Source organism: Leptopilina boulardi, unplaced genomic scaffold (assembly GCF_019393585.1).
Source record: "Leptopilina boulardi isolate dan_hultmark-lab unplaced genomic scaffold, ZJU_Lbou_2.1 LbouV2_121, whole genome shotgun sequence".
In the NCBI taxonomy this organism is placed as follows: Eukaryota; Metazoa; Arthropoda; class Insecta; order Hymenoptera; family Figitidae; genus Leptopilina; species Leptopilina boulardi.
The window spans coordinates 100,141-127,026 of NW_026137665.1; the positions used below are offsets into that span (position 1 = coordinate 100,141).

Consider the following 26,886-nt stretch of genomic DNA (forward strand, 5'->3'; position numbering starts at 1 on the left):
TAGGTTATGTTCGGTTCTGATTCATGACAACTGCAAACATTTACAACAAATAAATGCTTTGCAAGTGTATATTTATTGCATTTAAATAAGTTATGCAAAATATATATGTGGAACAATAATTTAAGGTGATTTTCATAAAATGAATATTGATTTAGATGCTGTGGAAAGCAAAGTTCATTTTTTCTTACATTCGATTTTTTCGATCATCGAGATATTTCGATACATTTTCATGTGCTTTGTATGCACTGTCTTTTTTAAGAAAGGATTAAATTACAGTTCTGTGGAAAATAGATAAAAATATTTGTCTATATGATTCAAATGTATGAATATTTTTTTCAGAGAGCCATTTTTAGGGTTTCGTGGCCCAGGGCCGAAAGCCTTATAGTTTCGCTTTGGCGTCCGTCTGTCCGTAGTACACTCGTATGGTTTCCATGGCAACCGTTACCAAGACAACTGTTTCCAGGGCAACCGTTTCCATAGCAACCGTTACCATGGCAACAGTTCCCATAGCAACCATTACCATGGCAACCGTTTCCATGGCAACCGTTACCAAGACAACTGTTTCCATAGCAACCGTTTCCATAGCAACCATTACCATGGCCACTGTTTCCATAGCAACCGTTTCCATAGCAACCGTTACCATGGCAACAGTTCCCATAGCAACCATTACCATGGCAACCGTTTCCATGGCAACCGTTACCAAGACAACTGTTTCCATAGCAACCGTTTCCATAGCAACAGTTTCCATAGCAACCGTTACCATGGCAACAGTTCCCATAGCAACCATTACCATGGCAACCGTTTCCATGGCAACCGTTACCAAGACAACTGTTTCCATAGCAACCGTTTCCATAGCAACAGTTTCCATAGCAACCGTTACCATAGCAACCGTTACCATGGCAACAGTTCCCATAGCAACCATTACCATGGCAACCGTTTCCATGACAACCATTACCATAGCAACCATAGCAATTAGCAAATAATGTAATTATAAATTATTTATTATGTACAAATAACTTCTGATCTGAATTTAAAAAGCCACGAAACCCTATATGTAGGTGCTTTGCGCCTGCTTCTTTTCCTGATTTTTTATGTTTTCTTTTTTAAATAAATTTGTTTATATTAAATATCTGTGGGGTAAAATTTCTCAAGTGATTTAAATAAAAAAAAATTTACTCTCAGATTGGGTTTCAATTTGCACAATTTTAGTACTATTGATGAGTAATTCACCGACAAATTATTATTAATTTTATAATAAAAACTGTTAAAAAGTAAGAGGATAAAAATTTTGGTCAAATTTGAAATGTATTTTTTGAATAATCATAACTATTATATATAAAAAAGTGAAAAAATGAGATTATTTCTTTTGCATTTTCAAATGGTGCAAAAAATTTTTTAAAACATTAAAAATAAACCATTTTTTAAAATCAAAAATATTTTTGAATTTTTTTTAAAAAGAATCCTTTTTCTTATCTCTTAAAATGAAATAAAATGTATACTATTAATACACGAATTTAAAATAATAACGTTTCAGTTCATTTACGTGATTTAAATTAATTAAAGTAAATATATAAAAAATGAAATATTTTATAAACAAATAAAGTTAGTATATTTATATGAACTTATCAATAGAAAACTTTTGCTTGTTGGGATGTGGAATTGAAAAATCTTTCGATTTAGTAATGTTTATAATTACTATTTAATGAAAAAAATATTTTAAAATTAATAATTTAAGAAAGGAATACAAAAATACATAATTAGACGATTTGTAAATAGTTGTCATTTTTTGTGCAAGATTTTTTCCAAAGAGCAATTCAATTTTCACTTTTATAACAATTTTTTATTTATTTTTGTTATTATTATTTATATTAATTAGTTTTTAAATCTTAATTTTTCTAGCCTTTGACTTAAGATAGCTGCCATCAAAAGTATTAAATTTTTGTAAAGTCTGTCTGATTCAAACCTACTTCTACTACTGATAGAGAATTCATAAGATTTTTTCCTATACAGGGTGTCCCGGGCGAGCGCGAACATATTTCAGAAATGAATAGAAAATAAAATTTTTAGAAAAAAAGTCCTGAACAGTTTTTAAAAGTTTTTGTAGTTTTTGAGTTATTCAAAAAGAAAAACTTATTTAAATTTTGAAATTTTTCTATCCCAGAGAAATTTTTCTTATACTTTTTAATAAAAATGTTAACGAAAATTTTTTTTTGAAATTTTTTTATAAAAAATTATTAATCTTTTACGAACCAATTTACCTGACAATTATTTCTTTCATGGAAATAATTTGTTAGCTTAAGACATATATATTTTTGAATTAACGTAGCTTTGATTATATTTAAACAAATGGAAGGGGAAGAGATACCGCTATTCGTTTTCATACAAGAGTATTTTCATTTTCATTCTCAGTACTTTAATAAATTTACAGTAGCTTACACTTTACTTCCATCACTATAATCCTTATTTATAATGTCTAAATTAAGAATAAAATAATATGTTAAAAAATAAAAGTAGTAAAATACAAGTCCTCGTAAAGTTAATGAAGTGCTTTATCAAAATTCTATAGCAATTGTGAGTATACAAATAGAAATTATTGATTATTTATAGCAAAAACAAATATGATAACACTTTTGTTTTTTTTTTAAATAAAAGATAATTTTTTAAATTTCATACAAATTTACACGTGTCACATGTATAGTTACAATTACCAAGGTCAATATAGTTTGCATACTTTCATTATGTAAAAAAAATAAATTTTTCTGAAATCGTCTTTATATAAATGCTTTGCACTGTATATCACACGATTTATATTTAGAGTTTGTTGTATAATATTGGCAAGGGAGTTATGAATGGAATTTATTATACTTCCTGATGATAGCGGTTGGAAAATTTTTTAATTTTTGTTTACAATATTCACTAAATTTGATTTATTTTTAATTTTTTTTCGTAATATGCAAGAATATTTAACAATAAATATAATATTTTCATTTTTCTTTAATACTCAATGCTCATAATGCAAAAAGTTCCTCACTCGATCAATAACAATCGCAGACTATTCAACATAACAAAATGTGACTATTAGGTCACATGATCGACACTATGATGTTAATTTGTCTAACACTTGTGGGAAAAAATTTTACCTGTACACCCAATATGTGACGCTCCACGAAAGAAAAGACCTTATCTCAAGAAAAATTTTTAGGTTATGTTTGTAATTTTTGAAGTGAAAATACTCACAAAGAATCAACTCTTAATAAAAAACCTTAAGTCTTCAGTATACATTCAAAAAAATTTAATAAAAAACTAATTTTGATTATACCTACAATAATTAAGAAGAAACTTTTATATCAAGGTAAAATTATCATTAAACATAACCTAAAATTATTTTGACATAATGTTTCTTCTCTCGTGGAACGTCACACACACACACACACACACACACATATATATATGTATATATATATATATAATAACCTTCCGGTTGCTTCCACAATAGGTAAATCGCATCGTCTTTTAGACGATTTTTTAGAACGGGACGATGAGCGCGCATCCATTGCCAACTGTGGGAAAAAAATTATTTCACGTGTTACACTATTCCTACAATTTCATTGAAATTATTTTTTAAAAAAATAAAGATTTTATATCCTCACAGGTAAAATTTTTTATAAATATAAATAATATTAACAAGCTTAATTGTAGTCGAATAGTGGAACATGTGAAATAAATTTATGTCGACAGTTGGCAATGGATACGCGCGCATCGTCTCTTTCTAAAAAATCGTCTAAGAGAGACGCTGTGATTTAGTTATTGTATAAGCAGCCTTACGAAAAGAGTGGTTGCAAAATTAAAGTTTTCTTGATCACGTGACCTAACAGTTTCATGCTATTTATTTAGTGCGCAAATTGATATTGATTGAATATTGATACATTTTTATTATTATTATTATTATTTTATTATTATTATTTTTATTTTTATTTTTAATTTTATTTTTATTTTTAATTTTATTTTTATTTTTATGCTTATTTTTAATTTTAATTTTTATTATTATTATTATATTGATATTCTATTAGAAAATTATAAATCTATACACTATGGAATTTTCTTTTATGTAATTGTTTAAAAAAATTTTTTTATACTTTAGAGTTTTCTTGATATATTTCAACGTAAAATAGTATAATAGAAGAAAAAGATAAACTGTATTACGAATATATACTTATGTAGTTCCTATCACTATTTCGCAGGCATTAATTGCAAATTTTATCAGATAAATAAATAAAGAGATGATTAATTGTTTTGTACGTCAGTTACTAGTAATACAATTATAGCCAATTATATATATATATATGTAATTTTATCTTACTTTTATTCTGTTTCAGTTACTCTGAAAAACTAGTTTTATAAACAAAAACTACAAAGAATTAATATCTATTTTTAAATCAATTTACACGTTATTTTAAATCATTTTTTATTTCTAACTACATATAAAATAACGGTCAATATTAGTGCGTAAAAAGTGCATCGAACTAATGAACAATTTCAAATAAAATGGATGCAAGAAAAACTACTGAAAATCCAAATCCTAGAGAAAAAGCGTCTTGTATATCAGTTTTATTATGGTGGTATGTATGCATAATATAGGTAATTTAATTAACGTTATACGTTTATATTCACGGGATATAAAAAAATTTCAAGAAATTTTAATATTCATCGAATGTGCTAAATTAAGTTTATATCATATTAAACTAATTTATTTCTGTATTTGTTATAAGCTTAAACGAAAATAAAGAAAATTATCTTGCAATCAATAATTTGAGATAAAATGAGTAAAAGCAACTGCAATTATAATTTGTTTCAGATAATTCAAATAAAAACTATAACAAAAGTCAAAAATGTTTATCAATATAATTTAAATTTAAAATTAAATGTTTTGTTTTAAGAATACTTAAAAATTAATTTTTATTTTAATAATTCATCAATTATATTTTAGGTGGACAGTACATCTTTTCAAGAAAGGATATACAAAAGTATTAGGAACCGAAGATTTATTCGATCCATTAAAAACAGATAAATCATCTCTTCTTGGGGACAGACTAGAAAAGTTAATATTTGTTATTATTTATATTATAAATTCCGAAGTATTGTTTTTTATAGAAAATATTTTTTTTTCAGTCAATGGAAAATAGAAGTAGAAAATGCGAGAAAACATAAGAAGAAAGTAAGTTTATTGAAAACAATTTTTCGAACTTTTTTGTGGGAATATTCTCTTCTTGGTATACTTCAAATATTTAATGAATTTGTCATAAGGTTTGTGAATATTATATACATCATAATCAAGTATAAAAGAGAATAACTTTAAAGTGCAAAATTTTTTTCTATTCATACATCGTTTTTGCAAACAGTTTTGATTTTTGGACATTTTTTTATAATACTGTTTAATTATGTCATTTTCACAATATTATTAATCTGTCTTACACATTTTTTTTGTAAAATTACGAGTGAATTAATCTGAAAAGAAGTCTAAAATATGATGAATAAGTGCTGTTACGTACCATTGAGAAATTCTGTATTACCGACTGATGATAAAATGTTATTTTACAAATATTAATTAAGGGGGGAACACCAGTTGTAACTTTCGAAAAATCAATTTTTTTTTTGTGCATTTTCTTAAAGTATACATATTTAGAAATGTGTCTGTAAATTTCAAAGTTGATCCAGTGAAAAATAAATGAGATATACAGAACACTGCATCGGCGCGTCCCGTGGCTTCATACAAGGTGGCCAGCCATAACTGACCCTAACGACAGATGGCCTTTTCCTATGATTTAGAAACGGCAACCACTGCGGAAGAGTTATTATATGGTCCAGGAATCGATGACTCTTTGTTACTTGGAAACAAAATTTCTTCTGAACAAAAAAAAGTAAGTTGAAACTTTGAATGCGTTTTTCTCAAAATGACATTTTCCAAGTCGGTGACCACGATTACTCGAATACCATTAAACCGATTTATTTAAAATTTAGTGTGCTTCATTTACACATATAAGTCTAGTTCGTGATCGAAGGATTTTTTTTTATGCAAAACTTTTTTTTATATAGCTGAAAATCGACCGTATTTTTTTAACGAAAATCATACTTTTGACTTTGACAGGTCGCCATTTTGTCAAATTTTTTTTTTTTTTTAAATCCTTCGATCACGAACTAGATAATCTTATAATAAATGTAAATCAATTTCATTTTTGTATTTCAGACGAAGTATACTTGCAGAATGCTGGTCACCGCAATTCGCCTTTTTTCTTAAGACGCCACTTCAATGGCTCATATCTCCAAAAGTTTTTGTTAAAAAAAATTTTTTTTTCTTTTAAATTACAGCTTTTTACATGTACTTTTAACTAATAAATAGTATTCTTTAAAAAGATTCATTGTTCTTTTGGAAAATATTCTTGAAAAAAGCATTATTTTTTGAGTTACAACTGGTGTTCCCCCCTTAAAGAAACAGTAAAAATGACTAACACCAATCGTTAACAATAAATATATGTGACCTGGACAGTTAAAAAGGACCTTTTGTCCGAAAAAATTAATTTTTTATTGATTGGTGATTCTGATAGAAAAAAGTTTTCTCTATCAGAATCACCAATCAATAAAAAATCGATTTTTTCGGACAAAAGGTCCCTTTTAACTGTCCAGGTCACATATATATTTATTATAAACGGTGCAAGTTTTTAATTAATTAAAACATAATTATTGTATTATTTTTTTGTTAAATTACAGATTAGGAACACCTCTCTTGTTAGGTGGTTTGCTACAATATTTCAAACCAAATTCAGATGTTTCTTACCAAACGGCACTTATGTTTGCTGGAGGAATTAGTCTTGCATCTGCTATAAATGTGATTACCTTAAATCAATCTTTATATGGTGCTTTCCATATTGGCGGCAGGGTACGAGTTGCTGTTTGCTCACTTGTTTATAGAAAGGTAGCTAACTTAAAATAACATAATAATTAATTATAAACATAATTCAAATGATAGACAAACTTATTCAATTAATTATTTTCCAGGCCTTGAAACTTAGTAAGACTGCCTTGGGAGAAACGGCTCCAGGGAAAATAGTGAATTTAGTCGCAAACGATGTCAGCAGATTTGATCTCCTTTCGATTGTGATCCATTATATGTGGTCAGCACCTCTTTCAGCTTTAATTATTGGATATTTTTTATACATTCAAGCTGGATATGCTGGGCTTATTGGAATTGCTGTTGTTTTTGTTGTCGTGCCAATACAATGTAATTATTAACAATTATATCCAATAAGTTCTACTTTCTATAATTCTTTAAATTTAAACCTAAACATAAAGCCATGTAGTTTTCTACATGGGTGCCCCTCGGAATTTTCATTGAAAATCCATAAAAATTCCAAGAAAATACCATGTTTGATTTTTTTTTCGAAGTAACTAAATAAGTTTATGGCATCGATTACTATAGCTATGAAAGCAACGATTATTAAATAGTATAAAAACAAAAATGTCCTCATTTTTCATAAGCTTCATTAGAAGCGCTGTACACCTGCTATTCCAGCTGATGTTTCATATTTATTTTAGCATACACTGGTAAGCTAGCATCGATTTATAGACTCCAGACTGCAATCAAAACGGACGAGAGAGTGCGACTCATGGACGAAATAATTGCCGGAGTTCAAGTCATTAAAATGTACGCTTGGGAGAAGCCATTCTGCGCTTTAGTGGAAAATGCACGCAAACTGGAGCTCAAGATAGTTACAAAAAGCTCCTACATCAGAGGAATATACATGACTTTCAATGTTTTCACAACTAGAATGGCTTTATTTTCGACTTTACTGACAATGCTTTTATATAAAGAACCATTAACAGCGGACAAGGTTTTTGTTTTCTCATCATATTTTGCAGTTCTTGCTCAGACAATGTCTGGTCTGTTTGTGCGAGGAGTCGCCGAAATTGCAGAATGTTTGGTGGCTATTCAAAGATTGCAAAACTTCATGATGTACGAAGAATTCCAAGAAATGAATCCTAGCTTATATCAGTCTTATAATACCAACGATCCTCTTAAAAACAATAAGAATTCTGTTGAAGGTAATATTTTTTTTAAATTTTAAAGACGGTAATTGACTTAAATATTTTATTGTTTATTGAAAACAGACGTGATAGATGAATCTCCAGAGACATGGGGAGTCAAACTGGATAATGTGACAGCAAAATGGGAGCCTGGTCAATCGGAGAACACCTTAGAAAAGATTAATCTGGAAATTGAGGCTGGAAAATTGTACATGGTAATTGGAATGGTTGGAGCTGGCAAGAGTTCATTGCTGTCTGCAATTTTAAAAGAAATTGCACTTACAGAGGGAAGTATTAGAGTCAAGGGCGGTTTGAGTTATGCAGGTCAGGAATCCTGGGTTTTCGGATCATCCGTCAGACAGAATATTCTCTTCGGCCAAGCCTACGACAGACAAAGGTACCAGAGAGTCGTCAAAGCGTGCGCTCTCCTCAGAGACTTCAAACAGTTTCCTCAAGGAGACCAGACCGTTGTTGGCGACAGGGGAAGTTCCTTGTCGGGAGGGCAAAAGGCCAGAATCAACTTGGCGAGGGCTGTCTATAGGCAGGCCGACATTTACCTCTTCGACGATCCTCTCAGTGCGGTAATTCTCATTCCTTACCATTTCTTCCACTATTAGAAAATAATAGTTACGTTCAAATGTATTTTCACGTTTTAGAAATAAAAACGAAATTTGGAAATAATTTTGGAATGTTAATTAGGTGGACGCTCACGTGGGGAAGCATTTATTTGAAGAGTGTATGAAACACTATTTGTCCGGTAAAACTCGAATTCTCGCAACACATCAGCTTCAGTATATTAAAGGAGTCGATGCAATTATTCTTCTCGATCAAGGAAAGATGCAATTTTATAAAAATTATCAGCAACTTCTGCAAAGTCATCCTGAATATATGCCTCTTATTGCGGCGGAAAGTAATCCTAATAATAAGGAAGATTCATTCAAAGAAAAGAATGCAATGCGAAGACAAATTTCTACTATAAGTAACAGAGTAAGTTCGTTACATAAAATTATCAATATTTTCTAATTTTCAGTTAATTAATTGGTCTAAAATTGAACAACTAGTACCCCACATTGAAAGATTTCTAGAAATGTGCGAATACTAATAAACCGGTAGATGCAAATTTATTTAACTAATAAATATTACCCTCTTTATATAAGTTATTATTATTAAGGGGACTTTCTGGTTTAGAATTTCAAAAAAATCGATTTTTTTTTTTTTGCTTAAAAATGTTCCATAGTATCATAGAATTACTGTCCCAAAACGTTTTTTAAAAAATATGTACAAAAACAAAAGTTATAACAATATTTATGACGGTATGTATTTCAACAACAATCTACAGTTATCTTATTTACATATTTGGTGTTCCTCTTTTATTGATATTAGCTTGAAACATGTTACTCGAGGGTTTTTGGGGTCGCTGATTACGAATTTGATGTCAGTTTTTGAAAATACAAAATGGCGGACGAAAAAATAAAAATTCAACCGGATTTGCTTAAAACTTGTTACTCGGGGGTTTTTGGGGTCGCTGATTACGAATTTGATGTCAGTTTTTGAAAATACAAAATGGCGGATCCAATATGGCGGACAAAGATTAAGAAATTAATTAAATTTAGTTGAAAATGGTTACTTGTGGCCTTTTGAGATTGCTAGTTATGAATATAGGCACAAAACATTAACGTTCTAGGAACGTTTTAATTAATTAAAAAAGTTAATTTTTTATTTTGTAGTCCGCCATATTGGATCCGCCATTTTGTATTTTCAAAAACTGACATCAAATTCGTAATCAGCGACCCCAAAAACCCCCGAGTAACAAGTTTTAAGCAAATTCGGTTGATTTTTTATTTTTTCGTCCGCCATATTGGATCCGCCATTTTGAATTTTCAAAAACGGACATCAAATTCGTAATCAGCGACCCCAAAAACCCCCGAGTAGCAAGTTTTAAGCAAATTCGGTTGAATTTTTATTTTTTCGTCCGCCATATTGGATCCGCCATTTTGAATTTTCCAAAACGGACATCAAATTCGCAATCAGCGACCCTAAAAACAGCGGGATACGAAGTTCTGTTGTAATAAAAAGTTGTTTGATATTCATGACTCAATGAACTATGTTATGAAAACTTTGAACGCGTTTTTCTCGAAAACTCATTTTTCAAACTGGTACAGAGCTTTTCTCGAAATCTACCGAACCGATTTTGAAATCCCAAAAATTTTTCGATTCTTTATTTAAAAAACTGGGGCCTAAACCTCTAAAAACTCATATTTCTACCCCCTGTGTTTTTATATGGAGGTAAATTGACCCAAAAACACGGCGTTTTTGCGAGTTTTTGAGAAAAATGTACATAAAAAATAAAAAAACCTTTAAAAAAAATCGTTTTTGAGGTTTAGGCCCCAGAATAAATCCTTATGAAGAGATTCCCGTTTGGAACTTGAATTTATGTATTACAGGTTGCCCGGAAACTAACGTACCAAAAAAAAGGTATCTTTTGGAAGACGCCACCTACAGCTATAAAATTGAACTAAATACAGTCAAACATATTTTTTAAATTTTCTCTACGCAATGTGCTACAATGTCCAAAAATAGTTTTTACAATTTCTTTAATACTGTTCTTACAATAAAAGTTTTACAACCTTCCTTTTTTGTCAATTCTAAACCAGAAAGTCCCCTTAACTTCTAAATAAGATTTATAAATTTTTGACACTTTTCTTTAGAGTAAATCGTCAGAACCTGGTGCTGAAATAGATGTTGAAGAAGAACAAAATCATGCAAATATTGATGGATTAATAGAAGGAACTTCAAGAGGAACTATAAAGGGATCAATTTTCCTAAATTATTTTCGAACTGGAGCTAATTTATTTTTTGCTTTTCTCGTGCTTATTCTATTTATTCTGACTCAATTCGCAGCCAGTCTAAATGACCTTTATGTCCCTTTTCTGTAAGTCTGCATAAATGATACACATTGGATATATTTTTATAATAAATATATACTGAATTTAACTATGATGATAACAATTTACCAAATCTGAAATTTAAATTCCTAGAATTACTGCGGAAGAATCAAGATTATTAGCAGCTGCAAATATAACACGAAATCAAACGGATGAGGGACTTTTTAAAGTTCAGCCATGGTCACAGGAAGTTTACATTTACGTTTACAGTGGAATAGTTATTTCAGTATTCTTGATCGCAATTACGAGATCTTTTGCATTTTGCGCTTTGTGTATGAGAGCGAGTCAACGTTTGCACGACATGGCATTTAGTGCGTTGATTAGAGCAAGAATAAGATTTTTTGATACAAATTCAAGTGGTCGAATTCTTAATAGATTTTCAAAAGACATTGGAGGAATCGATGAATTACTCCCAAAAACTCTCTTAGATGCTGGACAAATAAACATGATGATGATGGGAACTCTGATTGTCACTTGTATTGTAAACTATTACTATATCATTCCAATTGTCTTACTTGGTGTGGTATTCTACTGGATTCGAAAAGTATATCTGAAGACAAGTAAAAATGTCAAGCGTCTGGAGGGAATGAGTAAATTTTTTATATTCTTTAAATTCAATTTCATGAGTGTTTAAAACATTTTAATAATTAATTTGTTAACTATAGCACGTTCACCGGTATTTACCCATCTGAACGCAACCCTCAATGGACTAACGACGATCAGAGCTTTTGAAGCGCAAGAAATTTTGAAATATGAATTCGACAAATTCCAAGATTTGCATACTTCTTCGTGGTATATATTTATCGTGACAAGTTCTGCATTTGGATTTTGCTTGGATATTTGTGCTTTTATATTTACGTCTCTGGTGACATTCACTTTTCTTCTTAGCAGTGATTGTAAGTATAAAAAAATATATAAAAACTTTTCTTTAAATTTTAAAAAAATTCCCTAAACTTTTTCTTAATAATAATTCGTTAGAAGGATGTGAAAACAAAAATTTTATATTTTTCTAAATGGCATAATTTCGAATACAAAATTAGAAGTATTTTTATACATTGTATACATGAGGGAAAAATTCGAATAATATTTAAAAACACTATGAAACAGAAAATTTTGAAGATAATCTATTTTCAGCATCGACAGAAAATGGAGGAAAAGTGGGTCTGGCTATTACACAAGTCATGTCGCTAACAGGAATGATTCAATGGGGAATGCGTCAGAGTGCAGAAGTAGCAAATCAATTTATGGCAGTCGAAAGAGTTTTAGAGTATGCCGAACTTCCTCCAGAACCTAATTTACAGGACAAGGGAGTAATATTCAAGAAGAAGCAAAGAAAGATTGAGTCTTTTGTAACACCTCCGAAAAATTGGCCAACTCAGGGTTCTATTAGATTCCGGAATATGTTCTTGAGATATTCTGATGACGATCCTCCTGTTTTGAAAGACTTCAATATCGCCATTCACTCAACTGAAAAGGTGAATTACTATTTATTATAGAATCCATATTTTCACAGTTGATTTGAAGGTATCGAAATGATGCCAAAATGAGTATCAAATTGTTGAGATGCAAAGTTTTAATCCGCATTATGGGATCAATTTTATACCTTTGATTTAAAAGTGTCTATATGCTATTACTTTTGTTTTCATTAACCAATACCTAACTATCTTTCAAACCAATTGAAAATATTCAATACTAACAAAATTTGTAATCGAAAAAACTGTCCTTAAGGTGGGAGTGGTTGGGAGAACCGGTGCTGGAAAATCGTCTTTAATCGCGGCTCTCTTTCGTCTCGCCAAAATCGATGGAGTCATTGAAATCGACAATATAGACACGGGAACCGTTTGTCTGGAAGATCTTCGACGTCAAATTTCCATCATTCCACAGGATCCTGTTCTATTCTCTGGAACAATCAGAAGAAATCTGGATCCCTTTAACGAATTTCCCGACAGACTACTGTGGGAGGTTCTCGAAGAGGTGATTTCCTTATTTTTAAATCGACAGTTCTAAATAGAGGATTGGACTTTGAAATTTAAAACTGTAAATTAATTTTCTGGTGGAAAATGTAAATAATTTTCGTAAATGCCAAACAGGTGGAACTGAAAGAAGCGATTGCAGCCGTCAATGGATTGGACAGTCGAGTGTCCGACAGAGGAAGTAATTTCAGTGTTGGACAACGCCAGTTGATTTGCCTCGCGAGAGCCATTTTGAGGAACAATCGGATTCTAATGTTGGACGAAGCCACAGCAAATGTGGATCCACAAACCGATGCTCTGATTCAAAGAACCATAAGAACTAAATTCGCTGCTTGCACTGTACTCACTGTTGCTCATCGATTGAATACAATTATGGACAGTGACAAAGTTTTAGTCATGGACAAAGGAAAAATGGTGGTAAGATTAATTAAAAATTTTCAAATCTCAAAAAATGTTACACTGTCCTATTAATTACATAGATTAATGAAAAGGTTTTATTAGCTTATTTATTTATGTAAAGACTGAATTAATTTCAAATCACCTAGGTTAAGCATATGGTCGGACTTTATAATCAGTTTTTTCTCCTAAATGTTGTTTTTCAAAGCTTTTTAGACAAAACTTATTGTTTTGTTTGGCCAAAAAACAATATTCCGGGGAAAAAATTTATTTTCAGCTCCGACTATTTTTAGTTTGCCTGATTTGAAATGAATTCGGTTTAAAATAAAAAAAAATGTTTCAGGAATTCGATCATCCGCACATTCTTCTTCAAAACCAAAATGGTGAATTTACTTCCTTAGTTAGAGAAACAGGACAAGCTATGTTTGAGCAATTGTCAAAAGTTGCTGAACAAGCATACTTAGCAAAACGCGAGGACAAACCGTCAGATTTTATTTAGTACTTCTGCCGTTTAAGGGTATGTGGGCAAAGGGCCTTTTTTTGTGGTTTGAAACTTTCTCTGAAATAAAAAATGATTTCTGGTTAAAATTTTGGAAAAATGATTTTGTTTGGTACAAGGAATCTCGCTGTTCTACTCATTTACTATAATGTGACGCAAAAATAATAAAAATAAAGCAATAAATAGTAAAATAATGTATTATATCGTAGTTCATTCAGCAGCCACTTGCTCGAATTGGCGCTGTTTACTGGAGCACTGACACACTCAAGAAACGTCTGTGTATGCGCCGCCATGTTTCTTTTCATTTTCGTTTAAAAATCTCACTTTTTAAACTTCATTTTTTAATAATTCAACCGAAAATTATGTATTTTTCGGAGAACCGCGAGATTTCTTGTACCCTAATCTATCATCCCTCAAAATTGGAGACAAAAATCTTTTCCCATTTTAGAGTGAAATGTATACTATCAAAACACATTTTCCCATACTAGGTCACGTGGGAGGTTCCCACATACCCTTAATTGTATTTGTTAATTAGTTAGTAATAATAAAAAAATTTTTTTCATGAAAGATTATTCTTCTATAACATTTTAAAATGTTTTAATTTATTGAATTACAAGCCTCTGGTATAGATGAAAATAATTGTTTATATGATTTTGATGAATGAATTTTTTTTTTGACGTAGCCATTTTATGATTTTTTTTTTTTGTAAATTTGCTTTTATTAAATATCATCTTCTTCAATTCCACATTCAACAAGTTCAATATAAAGTGTTTTCGATTGGTGGATTTTTAATAATCAATTGAAATAATAATTAATTGTTTATTACAAATTCATTAAAGAAAAAAAACCTCATATTAGGCATGTTGGATGTGGAATTGAAAAATCTTTCGATTTAGTAAGTTTATAATTAATATTTAATGATAAAATGTTTTAAAATTAATAATTTAAGAAAATAATACAGAAATACATAATTAGACGACTTGAAAATAGTTGTCATTTTTTGTGCAAGATTTCTTCCAAAGAGCAATTCAATTTTCACTTTTATAACAATTTTTTTTATTCATTTTTGTTATTATTATTTATATTAATTAGTTTTTAAATCTTAATTTTTCTAGCCTTTGACTTACGATAGCCGCCATCAAAAGTAGTAAATTTTTTTAAAGTCTGTCTGATTCAATCCTACTTCTACTACTGATAGAGAATTCATAAGATTTTTTCATATTAGTAATGCCTTCCCAAAAGTGATTTTTTTTCATTATTTTCGGAAAAAATATACGTATTTTTTCTGTTAGTGCCCAAATTTTTCTTATACTTTAATATAAATTTTACCGAAAATTTTTTTTCTAATTTTTATATAAAAAATTAACAATCTTTTAGGAACAAATTTATCTGTCAATTATTTATTTTCATTTTCATTTTCAGTACCTACTGTAATAAATTTAAAGTAGCTTACACTTTACTTTCATCACTATATAATCTTTATTCTAACATTTATTTATAATGCCTAAATTAAGAATAAAATAATGTGTTAAAATAAAAGTAGTAAAATTCAAGTCCTCGTAAAGTTAATAAAGTGCTTTATCAAAATTCTAATGCCATTGTGATTATTTTTTTGCAAAAACAAGTAGATAACACTTTTTTTTATACAAATGATAATTTTTTATATTTCATACAAAGTCACACGTGCCATATGTAGTTCAAATTACCTACGTCAATATAGTTTGCATACATTGTTAAAAATGTTCTCAAATCTAAATCACTTTTAATATACTAAGGTATATTAATTTTAAGAAATTTTAATTTAAAGTAAGTTAATATACCTTTAAATTGTAATATTAATGTACATATGTGTTTTAATCCTGAATATTAATAAATTTAAAATACTTTTAATAGTATATTAATTTCAACATACATGTAAAGTAAGTTTAGGTAATATACATCTAATTGGTAATTTTAATATATCAGTGTATTACTCTTTTATGTTTGTAAATTTAACTTGCTTTTCTCTCATAATCTAAATCAGTGATAAATATACCACTTATTTAAATAAGTGAGAAAATACACTAACGAATCAGCGAAATTCCAGAGTTAATGTATAAAATTAAATGTTCCTAATACATTTCTAGTTTATTGTTATAATTCTAAAAAATTGTTATTATAATTTATTATTAATACATTTCTAGTTTAATTAAAGAAGACTGCTATTATTTGAAAATTCGATATATTAGAAAATATGCTTTATCACAGTTCAGTTGAATAGAATTTCTACAATATCAGAATTGCCTGAATATTGTAATGTAATATTGCCATATTAAATTCCCCTCAGATTTTTTATTTCTAATTTTAAAATAATCGTCAATATTAATTTAATAAGTGCATTGAACTAATGAACAATTTCAAATAAAATGGATGCAAGAAAACCGACTGAGAATCCAAATCCTAGAGAAAAAGCGTCCTGTATATCAGTTTTATTATGGTGGTATGTATGAATAAAATTTAATTAACAATATATTTAACGTTTTTGCTTACGGGATAAAAAAAATTTCATTTTTAAATAAAAAGACATTTTAATATTCATCGAATGTGCTAAGTTACATTGATATCATTAAACTAATTTATTTCTGTATTTGGTGTAAGCTTAAACAAAAATAAAGAAAATTATGTTGTAATCTATATTTAAGATAAAATGAGTAAAAGCAACTGCAATTAATTAATTTGTTTCAGATAATTAAAATAAAAACTATTACAAAAGTCAAAAATGTTTAACAATATAATTTAAATTTAAAATTAAATGTTTTGTTTTAAGAATACTTAAAAATTAATATTTATTTAATAATTCATCAATTATATTTTAGGTGGACAGTACATCTTTTCAAGAAAGGATATACAAAAGTATTAGGACCCGAAGATTTATTCGATCCATTAAGAACAGACAAATCATCTCTTCTTGGAGACAGACTAGAAAAGTTAATATTTGTTATTATTTATTTTATAAATTCCAAAGTATTGTTTTCAATTATTATTTTTTCAGTCAATGGAAAATAGAAGTAGAAAATGCAAAAAAACATAAGAAGAAAGTTAGTTTATTGAAAACAATTTTTCGAACTTTTTTGTGGGAATATTCTCTTCTTGGTATACTTCAAATATTTAATGAATTTGTCATAAGGTTTGTGAATATTATATACATCATAATCAAGTATAAAAGAGAATAACTTTAAAGTGCAAAATTTTTTTATATTTATACTTCGTTTTTGCAAACGGGTTTGATTTTTGAACATTTTTTTTTATAACTGTTTGATTATGTCATTTTCACAATATTAATCTGTCTTAGACTTTTTTTGTGAAATTACAAGTGTATTAATCTAAAATAAAGTCTAAGATATGATGAAAAAGTGCTGTTATGTGCCATTCACGAATTCTGTATTACCGACTGATGATAAAAGATCATATTACAATTATTAATTACTGACTGATGGTAAAATATCAAAACAGAAATATGCATTACCGATCAATGATAAAATTCCATTTCAGAAATCGTCATTACTAACCGATAGTAAAATGCTATTGCAGAAATCATTATTACCAACAGTTGGTTGGTTTTAACATTCCGATTAATTATACATTAAAGACTCAACCCAACTATATACATTCATATAAAGAAACAGTAAAAATGGCTAACATTCAACGTTAACAATATATGAGGCAAAATTCCTGAAATGTCCGAACAAAAAATTAAAAGTTCTCGAATTTAATCCATACTTTTCTAAAATGTTGTTATTGTTTGTGAAAGTCTAAAAATCAATTATTATTGAATTTAATAAAATAGTTTTTGAATTACAAGGTTTTTAATTTTTGACTTTTGAAAAAAAAAATTTTTGTCAATGTACAATATTTATAAGTAGAATGCATAAAAGTTAACATATATATAATGATTTTTGAAGCTTTTTTGACGAGCTACACGCTGTTAATAAAAATTTTTTTTTTTAAATAACATTTGACCTTGAAATTCAAGGTCAAAATGTTAATTTACGTTTATCTCAAAATCGGATTTTTTAAAATTATTTTTAACTATCTCAATGGAAAGCTTGACTAATTTCCTACAAAACATGTAATTTTCAGAGTGGGATCTTTTAATGTTTTTGAGATATTAATTAATTAATTAATTAATGTTTATAACAAATGAAATATTTTACAAACGAATAAAGTTGCCGTACTTCTGAAGTTAGTAATTGAAAGTTAACGTAATTCCGCATCCAACGAGCCCTATATGAAGTATTTTGGATAAGTAGATTGTTAATAAACAATTAGTTAACATTGCAATTGTTTATTAACAATCTACTTATCCAAAATACTTCATATAGGGCTCGTTGGATGCGGAATTAGCTTAACTTTCAATTGGTTAGTTTAGATTTACGATAACTTTATTTGTTTGTAGGATATTTCATTTTTTATTGTTATTTAACTAAAATTGAACAAAAATACTTCATATAGGGCTTTTGGATGCTTGTTGTTAGTAAAAAATAAAATATTTTACAAACAAATAAAGTAATGGTAATGCTGAACTTACCAATTGAAAGTTAAGCTAATTCTGCTTCCAACGAGCCCTATATGAAGTATTTTGGATAAGTAGATTGTTAATAAACAATTGCAATGTTAACTAATTGTTTATTAACAATCTACTTATCCAAAATACTTCATATAGGGCTCGTTGGATGCGGAATTACGTTAACTTTCAATTACTAACTTCAGAAGTACGGCAACTTTATTCGTTTGTAAAATATTTCATTTGTTATAAACATTAATTAATTAATTAATTAATATCTCAAAAACATTAAAAGATCCCACTCTGAAAATTACATGTTTTGTAGGAAATTAGTCAAGCTTTCCATTGAGATAGTTAAAAATAATTTTAAAAAATCCGATTTTGAGATAAACGTAAATTAACATTTTGACCTTGAATTTCAAGGTCAAATGTTATTTAAAAAAAAAATTTTTTATTAACAGCGTGTAGCTCGTCAAAAAAGCTTCAAAAATCATTATATATATGTTAACTTTTATGCATTCTACTTATAAATATTGTACATTGACAAAAATTTTTTTTTTCAAAAGTCAAAAATTAAAAACCTTGTAATTCAAAAACTATTTTATTAAATTCAATAATAATTGATTTTTAGACTTTCACAAACAATAACAACATTTTAGAAAAGTATGGATTAAATTCGAGAACTTTTAATTTTTTGTTCGGACATTTCAGGAATTTTGCCTCATATATATATACTGTAAAAGGAGGAAGTTCCATAATTGATTATATAAATATTATTGTATTATTTTTTCGTTAAATTACAGATTAGGAACACCTCTGTTGTTAGGTGGTTTGCTACAATATTTCAAACCCAATTCAGATGTTTCTTACCAAACGGCACTTATGTTTGCTGGAGGAATTAGTCTTGCATCTGCTATAAATGTTATTACCTTAAATCAATCTTTATATGGTGCTTTCCATATTGGCGGCAGGGTACGAGTTGCTGTTTGCTCACTTGTTTATAGAAAGGTAACTAACTTAAAATAACATAATAATTAATTATAAACATAATTCAAATGATAGACAAACTTATTCAATTAATTATTTTCCAGGCCTTGAAACTTAGTAAGACTGCCCTAGGAGAAACGGCTCCAGGGAAAATAGTGAATTTAGTCGCAAACGATGTCAGCAGATTTGATCTCCTTTCGATTGTGATCCATTATATGTGGTCAGCACCTCTTTCAGCTTTAATTATTGGATATTTTTTATACATTCAAGCTGGATATGCTGGGCTTATTGGAATTGCTGTTGTTTTTGTCGTCGTGCCAATACAATGTAATTTTTAACAATTACATGCAATAAGTTCTATTTTCATAAATTCTTTGAATTCGAACCTAAAAATAAACCCACCGAGAATGATTCTCTTGGATTCCCAGTGGGCACACTTGTTCAAAAGACGTCCTAAGGATGGCTTTTTGCGGATGTCTTTTGGACTTGTGACTATTTAATTGTATGAAACGTACAAGTTTCTAACCAAAAATTAATATGGTTTATACTAATTTTCATTATTATTTGGTGAGAAACGCGCTGTAAACCTACTATTCCCGCTGATGTTTCATATTTATTTTAGCATTCACTGGTAAGCTAGAGTCGATTTATAGACTTCAGACTGCAATTAAAACGGACGAGAGAGTGCGACTTATGGACGAAATAATTGCCGGAGTTCAAGTCATTAAAATGTACGCTTGGGAAAAATCGTTTTGCTCATTGGTGAAAATTGCTCGTAAACTGGAACTGAAGATAGTTACAAAAAGCTCCTACATCAGAGGAATATACATGACATTCAATGTCTTCACAACTAGAATAGCTTTATTTTCAACTTTGCTGACAATGATTTTAAATAAAGAACCATTAACAGCAGACAAGGTTTTTGTTTTCTCATCATATTTTACTGTTCTTGCACAGACAATGACAAATCTGTTTGTACGAGGAGTCGCAGAAATTGCAGAATGCTTGGTGGCTATTCAAAGATTGCAACACTTCATGGTGTACGAAGAATTCCAAGAAATGAATTCCAACTTATATCAGTCTTATAATGCCATCGATATTCTTAGTAACAATAAGAATTCTGTTGAAGGTAATATCTTTAAAAATAAATTTAAAGCCTATATATATATGACTTAACTATTTGTATGTTTATTGAAAACAGACGTGATTGATGAATCTCCAGAGACATGGGCAGTCAAACTGGATAATGTAACAGCAAAATGGGAGCCTGGTCAATCGGAGAACACCTTGGAAAAGATTAATCTGGAAATTGACGCTGGAAAATTGTACATGGTAATTGGAATGGTTGGAGCTGGCAAGAGTTCATTGCTGTCTGCAATTCTAAAAGAAATTGCACTTACAGAGGGAAGTATTAGAGTCAAGGGCGGTTTGAGTTATGCAGGTCAGGAATCCTGGGTTTTCGGATCATCCGTCAGACAGAATATTCTCTTCGGCCAAGCCTACGACAGACAAAGGTACCAGAGAGTCGTCAAAGCGTGCGCTCTCCTCAGAGACTTTAAACAGTTTCCTCAAGGAGACCAGACCGTTGTTGGCGACAGGGGAAGTTCCTTGTCGGGAGGGCAAAAGGCCAGAATCAACTTGGCGAGGGCTGTCTACAGGCAGGCCGACATTTACCTCTTCGACGATCCTCTCAGTGCGGTAATTCTCATTCCTTACCATTTCTTCCACTATTAGAAAATAATAGTTACGTTCAAATTTTTTTTCACGTTTTGGAAATAAAAACGCAATTTGGAAATAATTTTGGAATGTTCATTAGGTGGACGCTCACGTGGGGAAGCATTTATTTGAAGAGTGTATGAAACACTATTTGTCCGGTAAGACTCGAATTCTCGCAACGCATCAGCTTCAGTATATTAAAGGAGTCGATGCAATTATTCTTCTCGATCAAGGAAAGATGCAATTTTATAAAAATTATCAGCAGCTTCTGCAAAGTCATCCTGAATATATGCCTCTTATTGTGGCGGAAAGTAATCCTAATAATAAGGAAGATTCATTCACAGAAAAGAATGCAATGCGAAGAAAAATTTCTACTTTAAGTAACAGAGTAAGTTCGTTACATAAAATTATAAATATTTTTTAATTTTCAGTTAATTAATGTGTCCAAAATTGAACAACTGGTTGTTCATAACACGACGATTATTTCTTTTAACGTGATTCCCGTTGAGTTGATTTGTACAAAAGCGAGTACTAATATAAATCGGGAGATACAAATTTATTTAGTTAATAAATATTACCTCTTTTGTATAACTTATTATTATTATCTTCTTCACAAGATTTAAAAATTTCTGACACTTTTCTTCAGAGCAAAACGTCAGAACCTAGTGATGAAATAGATGTTGAAGAAGAACAAAATCATACAAATATTGATGGATTAGTAGAACAAACTTCAAGAGGAACTATTCAGGGATCAATTTTCCTAAATTATTTTCGAACTGGAGCTAATTTATTTTTTGCTTTTATCGTGCTTATTTTATTTATACTGACTCAATTCGCAGCCAGTCTAAATGACCTTTATGTCCCTTTTTTGTAAGTCTGCATAAATGATACACATTGGATATATTTTTATAATAAATATATACTGAACTTAACTATGATGATAACAATTTACCAAATATGACATTTAAATTCCTAGAATTACTGCAGAAGAATCAAGATTATTAGCAGCTGCAAATATAACACGAAAACAAACGGATAAGGGACTTTTTAAAGTTCAACCATGGTCACAGGAAGTTTACATTTACGTTTACAGTGGAATAGTTATTTCAGTATTCTTGATCGCAATTACGAGATCTTTTGCATTTTGCGCTTTGTGTATGAGAGCGAGTCAACGTTTGCACGACATGGCATTTAGTGCATTGATTAGAACGGGAATGAGATTTTTCGATACAAATTCAAGTGGTCGAATTCTTAATAGATTTTCAAAAGATATTGGAGGAATCGATGAATTACTTCCAAAAACTCTCTTGGATGCTGGGCAAACAAACATGGTGATGATGGGAACTCTGATAGTCACTTGTACTGTAAACTATTACTACATCATTCCAATTGTCCTACTTGGTACGGTATTCTATTGGATTCGAAAAGTCTATCTCAAGACAAGTAAAAATGTCAAGCGCCTTGAGGGAATGAGTAAGTTTTTTTATATTCCTTAAATTCAATTTCATGAGTGTTTAAAACTTCACTATACTTTGTAAATTTTTATAGTTTATCAATTTATATAAAATTTTATAAATTGTTTGTTAATTCACATTTTTAATAATTAATTTGTTAACTATAGCATGTTCACCGGTATTTACTCATCTGAATGCAACCCTCAATGGACTAACGACGATCAGAGCTTTGGAAGCGCAAGAAATTTTGAAATATGAATTTGACAAATTCCAAGATTTGCATACTTCTTCGTGGTATATATTTATCGTGACAAGTTCTGCATTTGGATTTTGCTTGGATATTTGTGCTTTTTTATTTACGTCTCTGGTGACATTTACTTTTCTTCTTAGCAGTGATTGTAAGTATAAGAAAGATATCAACACTTTTCTTTAAATTTTTTCTATATCGCAGAATATTGAAAATTTACTAAATATTTGGTGATAATTAGAGCTGTGCAAAAGTTCGAATTTTGTATGGGCTCGGATCGAATATTCGATTCGAGCCCATGTTAATTCTTATTGAGCGGTTGGAATTTTAAAAACTTGCACAGCTCTAGTGATAATACATTTTAAAACAGACAATTTCAAATATAGTCTATTTTCAGCATCGACAGAAAATGGAGGAAAAGTGGGTTTGGCTATTACACAAGTCATGTCGCTAGCAGTAAATATTCAATGGGGAATGCGTCAGAGTGCAGAAATTGTAAATCAATTTATGGCAGTCGAAAGAGTTTTAGAGTATGCCGAACTTCCTCCGGAACCTAATTTACGGGACAAGGGAGTAATATTCAAGAAGAAGCAAAAAATAATTGAATCTTTTGTTACACCTCCTAAAAATTGGCCCACTCAGGGTTCCATTAGATTCCGGAATATGTTCTTGACATATTCTGATGACGATCCTCCTGTTTTGAAAGACTTCAATATCGGCATTCACTCAACTGAAAAGGTGAATTACTATTTATTATAGAATCCATATTTTCACAGTTGATTTGAAGGAAAAAGGTTTGGCGTAACAGTTAAGACACTCATAGATGAGCAGCGCCACTTTAGTTCAAGTCCTAAATCTTCTTCTTCTTAAATGACTTGAGGCTTAGCCAACTGTTAGAACAATAAACATTGATATATATATATATATATAATTGATCTCAATAACAATTTCTAACTTTCTGTCAGAAAAATATAACAATGGAGGGTTAAAGTAAGACTACTGAAGTCGAGCTCCCTCTGGGTAAAACAATGAGACACAAACTCAGATTGAGTGAGAAACATCAATTGTACTTGTAAGGCGGGAAAATGTTCACACCGGGTTTCAAACTCCTTAAATATACTTAAACCTTGAACAAGGGTATACAGTTAAGATATTAAACTGTCGAAGACCACAACACTGCAAGGTGACACCGCAGATATACAAAAGATGTTTACATAGTTCCACAAAGCATTATAAACAGCAGAGGTCGCAGCACGATAACAGTGAGTCACTTCAAACTCAGATACAACCAGTAAAATTCATGAAAAGTCACACGGAACAGAATAAAATAATAAAATGGGTCCTCAGGGTGACACAAAAAATTTGGACATTTCACAAAAAGGTTACGATGAGCGAGGGTAGAAGTCACACTCGCTTATGGAACAAAACTCAGAAAAAATCAGGATTAGAACAAATTTCGAAGAACACCTCGGAAAAAAAAGGTTAAAAAGTTGCTTTCAAAAGCAGAACAAATCATATGTATTCACAGCACAGAGCTTGGCTAAAAATGAACTAATACTTGTTTGAACAAATCAAAGGTAGAACAAAATCAATGTTAAATGCATGGAGTGCCGGAACAAATTCCGTCCGGTCACTACCGCTGCCAAGTTAGAACTCGACTATCAAGTCCTAAATGTCCGCCAATTTTGGTTGCATCACGCAAAGTCGATTCGTTCGCTCAGAAAGGTGAAAGATTCACCCAAAAGTGAAAGAGAACGACTTGCATTTATTTAACGTAACAGTTCTATGCTGAGAGCAACTATGTCCACCAACGTTTTTTCCGTGTATGGGATCAATTTTACATCTTTGATTTAAAAGTGTCTATTTGCTATTACTTTTGTTTTCATAAACCAAAACCTGACTATCTTTCAAATAAATTAAAAGTATTATGATCTTTCAAAATTTGTAATTGAAATACTGTTCTTTAGGTGGGAGTGGTTGGACGAACCGGTGCTGGAAAATCATCCTTAATCGTGGCTCTCTTTCGCCTCGCAAAAATCGATGGAGTCATTGAAATCGACAATATAGACACGGGAACCGTCTGTCTAGAAGATCTTCGACGTCAAATTTCCATCATTCCACAGGATCCTGTTCTATTCTCTGGAACAATCAGAAGAAATCTGGATCCCTTTAACGAATTTCCCGACAGACTACTATGGGAGGTTCTCGAAGAGGTGATTTCCTTATTTTTAAATCGACAGTTCTAAACAGAGGATTGGACTTTGAAATTTTAAACTGTAAATTAATTTTCTGGTGGGAAATGTAAATAATTTTCGTAAATGCCAAACAGGTGGAACTGAAAGAAGCGATTGCAGCCGTCAATGGATTGGACAGTCGAGTGTCCGACAGAGGAAGTAATTTCAGTGTTGGACAACGCCAGTTGATTTGCCTCGCGAGAGCGATTTTGAGGAACAATCGGATTCTAATGTTGGACGAAGCCACAGCAAATGTGGATCCACAAACGGATGCTCTGATTCAAAGAACCATAAGAAGTAAATTCGCTGCTTGCACTGTACTCACTGTTGCTCATCGATTGAATACAATTATGGACAGTGACAAAGTTTTAGTCATGGACGGAGGACAAATGGCGGTAAGATTATTTAAAATCTTCAAGTCTTAAAAATTTACACCATCACTGGTGGATTCGATATACTAACTCACTTCCACTCCTGTTGAAGGTGTTATCGATGTCAATACGACTGTAACTAATTGTTTTGTCATTTCATTGGGCACCCTCTTTTTGCATCCTAGACATCGTCTATTTTCTGGAGATATCAAATCCGCCAGGGATGCTATTAATTTTATTAATTAATTTATTTGTTATTGTAAATATAAAAAATTAATTTAGGAATTCGATCATCCTCACATTCTTCTTCAAAACCAATACGGACAATTTACTTCCTTAGTTAGAGAAACCGGACGAGCTATGTTTGAGCAATTGTCAAAGGTTGCTGAACGTGCGTACTTAACAAAACATGAGGAACTTTCTTAAGATTCTAATTAGTAATGCCATCCAATATATTAATTTGTACTTAAAATATTTCAGTTGTGATAATATTTGTTAAAAGTTTAATATTCAAAATCGAAAATAATTATTAATTGGGTATTGGATTTATAGAACAATTTATAATTCAATTTGGAAGATCTTCTAATAAGAATATAAATCAGTTGCCAAATTTTCATTAAAATGAAGGATCTGTAATTTCATTTATAACACTACATTTTGTAAATGTAGCCAGTAACTTATTTGATTGATATATGTGGTACATCCATAGTAAGGATGGATTTTATACATTATGTATCGAATCAGTTTCACAACCAACAGGGAAATTATTAAATATTTCTTTCTTGTACAAATATTAATTAAATTTTATAAAATTAGGTGAATAAAAACGAAAATATTCGGACAAAGAACAAAAATATATTTACTCCAACGTTTTAAAATCAAATTGATTTCCTCTTCAGGGAGTCTATTAAAAAAATATACAAAATAAAATAATGAATAACAAAAGATTAACAAGATAGTAAAATAAAATATAAATTATCAAAAGTTATCTTACCAAAAAATTAATAAGTCAAATGAACAGAAACATTGATATTTAACAATTGATATTTTACAATTAAATTTTAGTTTTAAATTTTCAAGATGTTAGATTGAATAAAAAATGATACTAGTCTTTAATTTTTTAGAAAAAAAAAAATATTTGTGCAATTTAACATAGCCTCTTATGGAAACTTTCACAAATTCTAGAAAAAAAGGGCGATTAAAATGAGGCAAAAATCTGAGTCTTTGTATATAGAAGAAAAGTACCGTAAAGTTTGGATAAGATTTACCATATGTTTATTAAATAAATGATTATCAAAGTTTAATTTCTCTGAAAATAAATAATGACCTTGAAATAGCAAGAGGGTTAAGCTACTGTATATAATCATATAAAGAACTTTAATTTAAATTGCTAATTTTATTTAAATTAATATGTATTCGTTAGTCTTTTTAATTCGTGTATC

The 26,886-nt window shown here is 29.9% G+C and overlaps 2 protein-coding genes across 3 annotated transcripts; both read left to right on the forward strand.

Annotated features, from left to right (window-relative positions):
- Positions 1–2,425: 2,425 nt before the first annotated feature.
- On the forward strand, positions 2,426–14,459 carry LOC127285061 (probable multidrug resistance-associated protein lethal(2)03659). 2 transcript variants are annotated; one of them, XM_051310867.1, is made up of 16 exons: positions 2,426–2,571; positions 4,377–4,619; positions 4,988–5,098; positions 5,170–5,304; positions 6,766–6,970; positions 7,054–7,276; positions 7,591–8,097; positions 8,164–8,660; positions 8,779–9,066; positions 10,788–11,011; positions 11,118–11,614; positions 11,690–11,920; positions 12,159–12,499; positions 12,753–12,998; positions 13,115–13,414; positions 13,737–14,459. In XM_051310867.1, the coding sequence occupies exons 2-16, from the start codon at positions 4,546–4,548 to the stop codon at positions 13,890–13,892; spliced, it is 4,035 nt and encodes a 1,344-aa protein (XP_051166824.1). In that variant the 5' UTR covers positions 2,426–2,571; positions 4,377–4,545; the 3' UTR covers positions 13,893–14,459. The 2 variants fall into 2 exon arrangements, with proteins under 2 accessions (XP_051166824.1, XP_051166834.1); XM_051310877.1 differs by having other exon boundaries at positions 8,185–8,660.
- Positions 14,460–16,297: 1,838 nt separating this feature from the next.
- Positions 16,298–25,951, forward strand: LOC127284707 (ATP-binding cassette sub-family C member 4-like). Its single transcript, XM_051310321.1, has 15 exons — positions 16,298–16,371; positions 16,748–16,858; positions 16,924–17,058; positions 19,239–19,443; positions 19,527–19,749; positions 20,045–20,551; positions 20,624–21,120; positions 21,239–21,526; positions 21,785–22,008; positions 22,115–22,611; positions 22,760–22,990; positions 23,237–23,577; positions 24,807–25,052; positions 25,169–25,468; positions 25,727–25,951. Exons 1-15 carry the CDS (start codon positions 16,298–16,300, stop codon positions 25,868–25,870), a joined length of 4,023 nt encoding a protein of 1,340 aa, XP_051166278.1. The 3' UTR covers positions 25,871–25,951.
- The last annotated feature ends 935 nt before the right edge of the window (positions 25,952–26,886 follow it).

What these genes read in the sequence shown, in the direction of transcription:
- LOC127285061 (XM_051310867.1), top strand. Translation starts at nt 4,546, where the DNA reads ATGGATGCAAGAAAAACTACTGAAAATCCAAATCCTAGAGAAAAAGCG. An exon ending in GCTCACTTGTTTATAGAAAG is followed by an intron (nt 6,971 to 7,053) that starts GTAGCTAACTTA and finishes ATTATTTTCCAG; the next exon opens with GCCTTGAAACTTAGTAAGAC. An exon ending in CCATTCACTCAACTGAAAAG is followed by an intron (nt 12,500 to 12,752) that starts GTGAATTACTAT and finishes ACTGTCCTTAAG; the next exon opens with GTGGGAGTGGTTGGGAGAAC.
- LOC127284707 (XM_051310321.1), top strand. Translation starts at nt 16,298, where the DNA reads ATGGATGCAAGAAAACCGACTGAGAATCCAAATCCTAGAGAAAAAGCG. An exon ending in TCGACGATCCTCTCAGTGCG is followed by an intron (nt 21,121 to 21,238) that starts GTAATTCTCATT and finishes AATGTTCATTAG; the next exon opens with GTGGACGCTCACGTGGGGAA. An exon ending in TGGACGGAGGACAAATGGCG is followed by an intron (nt 25,469 to 25,726) that starts GTAAGATTATTT and finishes AAATTAATTTAG; the next exon opens with GAATTCGATCATCCTCACAT.